We start from the raw sequence: 12,457 nt of genomic DNA on the forward strand, positions 1-12,457 counted from the left end.
TACAGTAATCCGTTACATTATTGCAACCTCTACAGATGCCTACTGTATTGCACGATAAGGCATTTATTAAAATCACGAGATGCTATAATGTGTTGTAGAAGGATACATCTCGATACATATGCATCATCTTCCACCAGGTTCTAACCTGCATCCAGCAGCAAACATATTGCTACATTGTTGGACTGAGTGATATATATCTGATGTTTGTTTTGTTTCAGGATATTAATCATTTCCACAGCAACCAACTTTAATAAAATGTTAGAAGAATATTGAAAATATTGGAAAGGTCATGCACATAAAAACCCATACAACCCTAACAGCAGAGCCAGGTCTCTAAGACAATAACTTACATCAAAGCCAATAGGCAGAGAACAATAGATATAACTAGAGATGAGCGAGTATACTCGCTAAGGCACATTACTCGAGCGAGTAGTGCCTTATCCAAGTATCTCCACACTCGTCTGTAAAGAGTCGGGGCCAGCGCCGGTGACAGGTGAGTTGCGGTGGGGAGCGGGGGAGATCTAGACTAGAGGCAGAAGGTGACAGGGCATAGTGCTACACCGTTTTTCCAGTCACTAAGGCCCACTTCACACTAGCACATGCTTATTTGCGTTAGCATGAGTATAGAATTTTTGCAAAACGAGCAATATTTTTTTGCTCGTCTCGACATATTTTACTATACTTTGTGCGCCCATAAGGAATGTTCATTCGTGTGAGGCAAAAAATCTGCTAGTAGCTAATTAATCTAATGGTTCCAAATGTGGCTAAGTGGTCTAATGTTTCCTAATTAGAGATGAGCGAGTATACTCGCTAAGGCACATTACTCGATCGAGTAGTGCCTTAGCCGAGTATCTCCCCGCTCGTCTCTAAAGATTCGGGGAGAGGCGCCGGACGGGGAGCGGTGGGGGAGAGCGGGGAAGAACGGAGGGGAGATCTCTCTCTCCCTTTCTCCCCCCCACCCCGCTCCCCGCCGCAACTCACCTGTCACCCGCGCCGGCCCACGAATCTTTAGAGACGAGCGGGGAGATACTCGGCTAAGGCACTGCTCGCTCGAGTAATGTGCCTTAGCGCGTATACTCGCTCATCTCTAGATATAACATTACAATTACACCCGGACAAACAGTAACTTATTTGTAACACCAACCTCCATTCTACATACCTTCCGTATTCTGGCATAATCAATCAGTCTTGCATAGGCGCTAGTACCAGCGATGATGAGTTTTGGACGGAAGAGCCGGGCAGTCACCTCTAGTTGGTCATAGTCAATCAACCCCGTGGCTGGCTTAGAAATAAAATCCAGGTATGAATGAACAGGTATACATAAACTACTGTACAAGGTAAACTTATAGGGGCAGCATACGGTTCGCTAGAACCAATAGATGGTTCACAGCCAAATATTAGCAAATTGTCATTCGGAGCAATGGATCAGTATTGGACAAGGCAGGTGAGCAAACAGGTTGAATGATTACATTACAGCATATTTGGTAGTGCGAGAGGGCTAATGAACCCTAAAATAGGCGAGGTATGTCAAATACAACCAAGAAATAATGTTTTTTTTATTTATGGAGGCAGAAATCAAGAAGTGAAGAAAACGACTGAACATTATGCCTGAGATGCTGCGAGTCACACATAATATCAGGAATGAATTGTGAATGACATCACGGAACCAAATTGATTTAATAGTCTTATAGGTGACATGATATTTACTACCCCAAGAGCACTTATTACGAAGGGGAACAGTCACAAGTAATAGGAACTCATATTTCCCAGACAGGTGCAGAGTTATAATTATAAAAACAGGATAAATAAAACATTTGTATTTAGAAGCAAACAACATTAATATTTCTATAGCCGAGACAGAATTGGGGGGGGGGGGGATCATCTGAGTTCAGAGAGCATAGAATTTGTACTCACTATACTATTGATAATAATCTATCCCCTCAGGAGTGTCATCAATAGTTAATCAGCAGGGACCGCTGTTCTGGTCTCCTGTCAATCAGCTGATTGAAGAAACTGCGGCACTAGTGTGAGCGCCACGGCCTCTTCTCAGGCTTGTGGCGTCACATACATTACTCACATGAGAACAGCTCAGTCTTAGTCATTTGAACGGGACTGAATTGCAATACCAGGCACAGCCATTATACAATGTACAGCGCTGTGCTAGGCCTGGACTGAAATGACAGCAGTGCTCACCGATTGGCAAACCCCCGGCAATCAACAATTGATGACTTATCCTTGCACATATCTGGTGCAGTGCTGTAAACCCCTTTAAAAAAGTTTTCCAGGTAAATATATCCAAGGGCGAAATGAGATAAAATAATAAAAAAGGTCGAGTACTCACCTGTTGAATCTCCTTGCCGTTGCTGTAATGCTCTCCAGTCCTCTCTTAGACTTAAATTTTCCTGACTACAGCGATGACATATCTAATACATGACCACTCCAACCAATCACTTGGGATAGAAATAGGTCGTGTGACCTATTTGCTTCAAATAGGTGTGGCGGACAAGGCCAACACCTGTATCCAGTGAAAGTGTAAGATGGGAAAAACCCTTTAAAAGCATACAGAAATTCCCAAGAATAAGCAAAAAAAATATATATCTACTTCTCCTTAAACATTTTTCTGATCCCATTGTGTCTCATATTTCAATTAAAACTCAGAAAGGCATTTTAAAAGATATTTGTGTTCCACCCCTTTACCCATTCCTCCTCACAAACCAATCTGTCTTTAAGACAAGTGTCTGAAGCAGGAGCCTCTCCCCTCAGCCTCCTCTGCAGGAGGAGAACACAACCAACCTAGGTCCTTTAGCTAAAGGTACCTTTACACAGACCAATAGTCAAAACTGTCGGCCCATGTACACACGACCCCGACACGGCACACAGCGAAAAGTTGCTTAGTAGTTGCTAGTTGTTCCATTTCAGTGAGCAACTTCTGGTTCAGTGTAAGACCGGCTGCAGATGACCGGGTCGGATTCCACATGCGGGAGCCCACAGCAGAACCCAACCCTGTGCCCGGCCGACGTACCTCTATTTATCTGTACTGCAGATGGTCGGACGGCTCGCCGTTGGACACGTGCACTACAGATTTTTCTTTTTAAATCTTTTTTTTTTCCCCGCACCATCATTAGGCGATGACACGGAATCAGCAACCTTTCCGCAGTGTCAATTGTGAAAGGGCCATGGGTCGGACAGCTTACATTGACGTCAATGAAAGCAGTCTGTGCAGAATCCACACTAAAATAGTGCTTGACCATAGCATGTAACAAGTGGTATTTGCTGCGGATCCGCGGTGTGGACACTGACCGCGGATTCCGCAATGCAAATCTGTTTGTGTGCAGGCGGCCTAAATGGAAGTTTTCAATCCTTGAGGGACTGCCCATTTGCAGTGAATGGAGGCGGACAGCCAAAACGAGATCCCCGGAGCGCCCTGCCTCCATTCACTGAATGACTGTGAAAGCTGGAATGCTTATGCACCCAACATGTGTCATACCGTGTAAAGGTACCATAAAACCTTAGCTAATCAGCCATTCACAGCTGAACATCGAAGACATCAGTAGGAAAGTATACCCTCTGCAGGGGTTCCAAAAGATAGTTTGACAACCAGCAAGATACTTTCTGCATGTTCTTGCAACCAGTACTAAGCATGATTTTATTTTCTCTCATTCATATCTAAGTTTTAGTGTTCCTTTAAGGACAATATGTTCTCTTTATTCCAGATGGGTGCAGGACCATCCCAGCTGCAAAAGCCCTTCCACGGGACACGACTCTAACAACTATGGCCACATCTGTGTTACATGCTAATTTTATGGTTTACTGCAGCTATTCTCATACGGATTATCACAAGTCTAGAAATAACATTAACACCTAATGGTACGGCCACAATTGTGCGCTCAGAAAGTTGGCTACTGATCCGATTTTTCAGCTTATAGATTCAAGGGTAACAAAAGAACACAAACAAAAAACATTTGGAAGCAGCCAATGTGCTGACATGACATCAGACAATGCAGAACAAGAACAGATGAGATCAGCGTGAAATCCAACAATAACGGAGAGCATCGTGAGGGAGGACCCTCCAAATACTTACACAGCATAAACTACACAGACAGCGGACACAACGTGTAAAGACCAACTATCTAGTTCTGAAGACCTCTTAAAATGTATAACACAAGATTTACCATACACGACTTGGTTGAATTAGGAAACTGCGTGTCGTAGGGCTGAGCAATTAAATTATTTAGATGAATCGCCGTTTTGCTGAGGCATGATTCCAATTTTGGCAAACTTGTGAAGTGGTTATTAGCTCCACCCCCTGTGGGTGGGACTAAGGCCTCATGTCCACGGGGACAGATCCACAGCGGGTGTCCCGCACGCGTGATCCGCGCCCCATAGGGATGCACTGGACACCCGCAGGTAATTAAATACCTGCGGATGTCATTTTCCCTTGAGGCGCGGATTGCGTGTGCGGGAAAACACCCACAGCATGCTCCATTTCAGTGTGGGTCACCCGTTGGGATGGCTCACGCAGGCTTCTATTGAGGCCTATGGAAGCAGTCCAGATCCGCAGCACACCCACAGCTGAATTCCTGTTCTCCAGCGCGGGAGAGTATGAGTTTAAAAAAAAAAAAAAGTGCGCGGCTGCCGGCATGCCGAGCACATCCGCTGGGCCGAAGAAAGAAGATCCGGCTGCGACGGAGGGAAGATCCGCAGTGTCCGGACAGGTGAGTTGTTATTCTTTTTATGCCTCGTGTCCGCAGGAAAGGAGGGACCCGCTGCGGGATTCTGCATGAAGAATCCGCGGCGGGCCTGATTTTCTCCGTGGACATGAGGCCTAATAGGTTAAGGGGAGGCGGTTGACCAGTGTACTGGACACTTAAGCCAGGAGTCTAAACTAAGGTTTGTACCCTATACTTTTACATAAAGAAAATCACATACACAGCAAATCCTGGCGAAGTACAGATATCTGAATTGTCCCATTCAATTATGGAAATCGGTGTATAATAAAAAATTCTCACCTTATATACCAACCTTTTATGCAGCACATCATCAAATGCTTTGGAAAAAATCAAGTATATACACAAGATCTAATGACTCTCCCCAGTCCAGTCTAGAACTTACCTCCTTCGTGAGGTGTAAAGAAAACCTTAGCAGTAGTGTAAATGCTTTATTTATTGCCCTCTTTACATCTTTATTCAGTAGAGATGAATGCTCGGGTGCTCGTTACTCGAGTCGAACTTCCCGCGATGCTCGAGGGCTCGTTTCGAGTAACGAACCCCATTGAAGTCAATGGGCGACCCGAGAATTTTTGTATATCGCCGATGCTCGCTAAGGTTTCCATTTGTGAAAATCTGGGAAATTCAAGAAAGTGATGGGAACGACAGCAACGGATAGGGCAGGCGAGGGGCTACATGTTGGGCTGCATCTCAAGTTCCCAGGTCCCACTATTAACCCCTTGAGTGGCGGGTTTCCTACCACCCTGTCGTGCCCCCCAGGGCAGGTTTTTTAAAATGGTCTAATCATTGAATTTCAACTAATTTTGCAGTTGCGTCTCAAGAGCCATAACTTTTTCATTTTTCCATTGACACGGCCATATGGAGGGATTGTTTTTTTTGCGGGACAAGTTGTGATTTTTTAAACAGGGGGGAGGAAAAAAAGAAATGGGGAAAAAAGAAAAAAAGGGGCCATGTCATTAAGGGGTAAATAATGTATTAACTTCCTTCTCTGGGTCATTACGACGCATGGATACCACATGTGTGATTGTATTTTTGATTTTTTACAAAGTGAAGGGAGACAAAAGTGCTTTTATAATTTTTTTTAATAATTTTTTTACTTTTTTTTTTGTCCCTTTAGGGGACTTCCACAGGGACCCATCAGGACCCCTGATCACATTCCGGGGGTCCGATGGTGACAGCCCTTTACATGCTGCAGTGACAGCCCTTTACATGCTGCAGTCACATAGACTGCAGCATGTAAAGGGTTAACACAGCAGAGATCGGAGGTTTTCTCTGATCTCTGCTATAAGAGCTAGTACCTAGCTGTCCTCTGACAGCTAACAACCAGCTCTCCCTGCCACAGAGACCATCGGCTTGCTTCTGACAAGCCGATGGTCTCTATGGCAACCTGTAAACAAAGCAGGATATTAGAAGCAGGAGATTGCCGGCAGATCGGCAATATCTTCTGCTGGTTTTTCAAAGCCCTTGCTTTGTTCTCTGTGGGTCTGTGCAGGCAGGGCACACTGTCACAGCTTGTGGCATTGTGCTCTGCAGCTCCCATAGTGATACATAGCCCGGAAATCTTCCGGTCAGTATCGCTATGAGCAGTGGAGCTCGTCCCGAAAAATTTCCGGGCGTGCCACTCAAGGGGTTAAGCCACAATAGCGGCAAGAGTGCCCCCCCCCCCCAACAATTTTTACTTCTGAAAAACCCTCATTAGCAATGCATACCTTAGCTAAGCACCACACTACCTCCAACAAAGCACAATCACTGCCTGCATGACACTCCGCTGCCACTTCTCCTGGGTTACATGCTGCCCAACCGCCCATTTCAGTAATAGTAGCAGTCTAGACAGGCCCCAGTAACATATCACTAGCAGCAGTATAGGGGGAGCACAGTATTAGTTCCATTTTAGTAATAGGAGCAGTCAAGACAGGCCCCAGTAACACTTTCAAAGCAGCAGTATAGGGGGAGCAAAGTATTAGTTCCATTTCAGTAGTAGTAGCAGTCTAGGGTATTAATGAGCGACTACTACTCCCAGCAGACACGTAGTAAACTGAACACGGTCACAGGCTTAGCTGGGTAATAATGAGTGACTACTACCCCCAGCAGACACGCAGTAAACTGAACACGGTCACAGGCAGCCCAAATATAGTATGTTTTTGAAAAAGCCCACTGCCTATATAGCCAGTATACCTTTCCCTGTACCACTGTCCCTGCCTCACCAGTACTGCCCCTATACTCAGTAAAATGACTGCAGACTGAGGACGCTATGGTCTGTACGCCCGATATACAAAAAAAAAACAAAAAAAAACTGTGCAAAACTGCTAAAAGCAGCCTCAACAGCACTGCACACGGTCAGATGTGGCCCTAAGAAGGACCGTTAGGGTTCTTGAAGACGAAGATAACAGCCTAACACTCCCCCTATAGCAGCTACAGCAGGACGACACTTTCCCTAATGTCTCTCAGCGTGCATCTGTGGCGAGCCGCGGCCGGCGCCAGTTTATATACTCGGGTGACACCTGATCTCCCCAGCCACTCACTGCAGGGGGGTGGGATAGGGCTGGAACTTCACAGGAGGAAGTTGTAATGCCTTCCCTGTGTTTCTATTGGCCAGAAAACGGCGCAAACTCTTCTGGGAAGAAAATGGAAGTGACTCGAACACCACGTGGTGCTCGTCTCCAGTAACGAGCATCTCAAACACCCTAATACTCGGACGAGTACGCTCGCTCATCACTATTATTCAGTCATATTAGTTTTCTCCTATTCTTAACTCTATGTGTTAATTCTGCTGAGGTGTGAACTGTTCACAGTAATTATTTAAGAGGTTTGGTTTTTTTCCCCCATTTATGGTCTGTTCTCTTATTTCTGAAGGCATTGTCCCAGTCAATAAGGTTTAGGGCATCACTAACTCGATTGAACTTCCAGTAGTTTAGTATTTTTGAGGCCCCCTGACAAAACACCCCATTGAAAGACAAGTGGAAATGTAATATATTATGGTCAGCATTTCCTAGGTGTCCCCAGACCTGTACCCCTGTTATTCTGTTAGGTCTGTAGGTTAATATTAAGTCCCAAATGACTGTCCCTCTAGTTGGGTCCTGCACTAGTTATTGTCAGAAACGCGTTTCCTTTACGACATCTGCAGGTTTCAGCCTTCCAGTTTATATCCACGTAGTTAAAAGTCTCTTATAATAATTAGCACATTGCGATTTTCCCCAAGCAATAAATTTCCAGTGCCTTCTGTTATATTTGGTGGCCTACAGCAAACACCTATGAGGATTTTTAGGTTTTTCCCTCCATGTATTTCTACTCATAGAGACTCCACATGTTCATCTCCTTCACATATCTTCCTGTAATGGGGGCTTTAAACTGGAATTTACATGAAGACAAACCCCTCCCCCTTTTTAGTTTTTAGGATCCCTTCTGAACAATCTATAACCTGTAAGTTAACTGCCCAGTCACAGATTTCATCCAACTAGGTCTCAGTTATCACCACTATGTCAGAGTCACCATACAGTTTAGAAGTTTTCTGTTACTTTCCATTTTGAGTGTATCTCCATTTACTGTTCTAACAGTTCCAACTGTACTAACCTCTGCCACCGCTCCACCCCTATTTTCATTACTCTGTCCCAGATCACTTTCTACACCATCTTCCCCTCTATTGATCTGGTTGCCCTCCTCCCCAATCTAAACACTCCTACAACCTTCTAGTCATCTTCCCCCCAAGCACAGTACCCTGCCCATTGATATCCAGTCTATCCCTATGGTAGAACCTGTAGTCAATAGCAGAGTCAGCCTGGCTCTCCAGAAACCCAAATACCCCCTTCCTACACCAATTCTTAAACCACTTGTTTACCTCTCTAATCTCCCTCTGCCTTTACTGTGTGACACAGGTAGTATTTCCAAAAATACTACTTTGAATGTCCTTGGCCTAGGCTTACAAACTAGGTCTCTTGAAGTGCTTTTAAGGAGATTCCACCTACCTCTAAACTTTGTCATTGGTGCCAATGTGCACCATGACTGCTGGTTCCTCACCAGCCTCTCTCTTGGTAATCTGTCAACCCAACCCACAACTTGTCACACTCAAGCACCAGGAAAACAACACTGTTTGATGATCCCAGTCTTTGCGTCAGATTGTCCTCTGTCCCCCTAATAATGGAGTCCTCCACTACCAGGACTTGTCTAGCCTACCCTGCACTCCTTTTCCCCTTCTTACTGCAGCAGCATTAACTCTGTAATGGCATTTCCCTCATCTGCCAACTTTGCAAACTTGGGGCATACCACTTCAGGACTAGCCTCTCTGGCAATTTTCCCTCTACCCGCTTTTTAACTGTCCCCCCTCTAGCTGCCTGATTATTGTGCACTCCATGCTACCATCCACCTCCACATATGCCTCAGCAAGTGTTTCCAAACTCTTTTCCATGTTTTCAATGGATCTCAGTGTTACAAATTGCTTATTAAGATCTGGCCTTCCAAATGTGCAACAGGTTTACATCTCGTACAGCAGTATTCACCCTTGAATTGCTGTTCAAGGACTATGCACAAGATGTAAACTGGCGATGTCAACCATGGAGCACATTCTAAATGGGGGCTGGTACAGCTAAAAGTAAAGTAATTCATACAAGTGAAAAAAAATAAATGGAAGGGACTCCATTCTAAAATCCCTAAATCTAAAGTCACCTGATTTTAAGTCAAACACACTTAAAACAAACCACACTTAAATCAACCCATACTTGTAGTTTTGCTGGCTTTAAAATAGTTATCAGTAGCAGTAACTCCTCCAATAAATCCTCCGTTTGGAAGAAAGCAATACCAGTTGTAAAAAAAATATCAGGTATATACAACATAAAGCATCTGTTCAAAATGATTCCCATACCCAGATAGGATTCCCCATAAGCGAGCCACCACCCACAGGCAAGTGCGATCTTCAGAAGCTGCTGCATACGAGGTTAAAAATCAATTCCACCGCTAACAAAAGATTTAAATGTGAAAATAAACAGCTACAATACACTGCAAATGGATGAAATCCAAACCCACACAATTACTGTTACTTCTGCATCCATATTTTATTGTCTGCAATATGCAGAGACTAAATAAAGAGATTAAATAAAGGGAAAGCAGACACCGGGGTCTGGGAAAGGTACAATACTCTCTACATTGTTATGTGTGGATATTACCTAGTAGATTATGGGAGCGCAAACATACATCTCCACCGCTAAATGTAAAATAAATAGGACAAGATAACAAAAATCTCTGATGGTAAATGTATTTCAACATGACGGAATGGAAATAAACTAGATATCAGGAAAAGGATACCTTGCACCGGTGATTTGCTATGCTTTACTCATACTTTTCTGAACAAAAGCGTGAAAGTGAAGAATGTCGCACAAAATCCAGACCCACTCAATATCATGTGCTGCATGTAACAAAATGCTTGTGGGGAGCACAGCTCACACTACACTCATTCTTCAGACTGGCACACGGCACAGTAGTAATGCCAATCTTCATATATGTGCCTCTAGGTCTTGGGAATCTCAAAGAAAGTAACTTCATATACTAAGCGGGAAAGAAATAAACCTACATAAAATTGGGGAGGCTTATTAAAAGTACCACTCCAAGTAGCATCAATAAGAAGCTGTAGATTAGCGAGTGCCATAAGTGTCCAGTAATGCAGCTCAGCTCCACTGAAGTGAATCAGATAAGCTGCAATACTATATAGAACCAGCGAAGAGGTGTGGTGCCGGAAGACAGCAGCTGTGTTTTTCTAATCATGGACATCTGTTAGATCAACATGTATTTTGCAGATTAAAAGTTGTCCCACTTTTAGCCGCTTTGCTGCAAAAAGCGAACAGCTCCACAGGACTTAGCCTGCAGTACCAACCAAAGCCACTGTGCAATGTAGAGCTGCCTGCTTCCTGCAGCAAAACATATACCGCGTTTCCCTGAAAATAAGACCTACCATGGGTTTATTTGCTATTTTCGGAGAGGCTTGAAAAATAAGCCCTACCCCCAAAATAAGCACTAGCATTACACACACAAAAAACTAAAATAAATGTACACATTACCTAGCAGCCACAGTCCGGGTCTCTCCCCCTGGTCTCCGAGTTTCTGTAGCTCCGCCGCACATCTGGCACGCCTCAGCCGCCAACAGATCACTTGCTGGCCACGGGATTCATACATCCCGCCTCTTGGAAGCGATGGCTCCAATTGGTTCAGTGATGCTCCTCTCAGCCAATCACAGCCATCGCGTTGGTTCAGCGAGCGCTGCATTGATTAGCTGAAGCAATCAGAGCCATCGCTTCCTGGAGGTGGGATATATAAATCCCACGGCCAGCAAGTGCTGTTCTATCAGTGGCCGAGGAGTGCAGGATGTGCGGTGGAGCTACAGAACCTCAGAGACCAGTGGGAGGGAGCTGGACCACACTGGCTAGGTAAGTAAAATAAGACACTGTGCTTCTTTTGGGGCAAAATTAATATAACACATGGTCTTATTTTCAGGGAAACATTTCAATTAAGGATTTTAAGGGGTCATGCTCACAAGCGTCGTGGGATACACCTGTGGATTTATGCCACAAGAGTACTGCAATTAAAAAACAAAAAGTGCCTGCTGGTGATCGCGGAATTCCACAGCCTCCATTAATGGTGACCTCCCTCGGCGTAAATCCGCAGCAAATAGAACATGCCGCAATTTATTTCCCGCTGCGGAAATCCGCGGTAGGATTCTACATGTGAGCACTGGCAGGCAGAAAGCCATTAGATTGAATAGAACCTAGTAGCTGCGGAATTGACACGTGGGAAACGTGGTAGAAATCCATTCGCAGGCATTCATGCTAAGGCTGGGTTCACACAGGACGGATTTCCAGTGGAATTCTCGCGGATTGGCCACACCGAAAATCCACAAGAATTTTGCTAGAAAACCGCAGGTGAAGGTTTTAGGCCTCATGTCCACGGGGAAAATCAGATCCGCTGCAGATTCTACATGGAGAATCTGCAGCGGGTCCCTCCTGCCCCGCGGACATGAGCGCTGAAAATAGCAATTTAAAAGCATTTACCTATCCGTAGCGGGCGGGGAAGGTCAGCTGTTCCTCACGGCCGGATCTTCATTTTCGGCCGGCGGATGAATTCGTCACGCCGGCGGCACGTCGCCGACGTGCCGCGCGCATGCGCCGGGCACATCCGCCGAGCCGAAGCAAGAAAGATCCTGCCGTGAGGAAGAGAAGACCTTCAGCGCCCGCTCCGGGTGAGTAATTCTTTTAAATTCCTATTTTTGGTCTCCCGCGGATCCGGACGGCTTCCATAGGCTTCAATAGAAGCCCGCGGGAGCCGACCCCGCGGGAGACCCGCATGAAAATGGAGCATGGTCCGGATTTTTTCATGCTCCATTTTTTTTTAAATCTCTTTTATTGACGATCCGCGGGTATTTATCTACCCCGCGGGTGGTCAATGCATCCCTATGGGGTGCGGATCCGCGGGCAGAAGAAGAGTTAAAATCCGCTGCGGATTTTAATTCTTATTTTGCCCGTGGACATGAGCCCTTAGAGTGGCTTCACCGCCAGCATTTCCACTACTGCCATTTCTCCCCATAGAGAGCAGAGAGGCTGCTGCAGAAAAAAAAAAAAAAGAAGAATTGACATGCTGTGTCTTTAATTTCCGCACTGTTTGTCCATAATGGATTTGCCGCAACTTGAGGATGAGATTTTTGCAAAATCCTGTCCACTTTGCTGGCTAATCCCGGGATTAGGAGCCGCGTG

The 12,457-nt window shown here is 45.2% G+C and overlaps 1 protein-coding gene across 1 annotated transcript in view; it reads right to left on the bottom strand.

Moving 5' to 3' along the window:
- The window catches only part of SHMT2 (serine hydroxymethyltransferase 2), a 76,106-nt gene that overhangs the window by 37,177 nt on the left and 26,472 nt on the right, over positions 1–12,457 (bottom strand). The window contains exon 6 of the mRNA XM_066584445.1: positions 1,160–1,282. Coding sequence (XP_066440542.1) covers positions 1,160–1,282 — 123 coding nt within the window. The remainder of the gene's footprint in view (positions 1–1,159; positions 1,283–12,457) is intronic.

Source organism: Eleutherodactylus coqui, chromosome 1, assembly GCF_035609145.1.
Source record: "Eleutherodactylus coqui strain aEleCoq1 chromosome 1, aEleCoq1.hap1, whole genome shotgun sequence".
Taxonomy (NCBI): domain Eukaryota; kingdom Metazoa; phylum Chordata; class Amphibia; order Anura; family Eleutherodactylidae; genus Eleutherodactylus; species Eleutherodactylus coqui.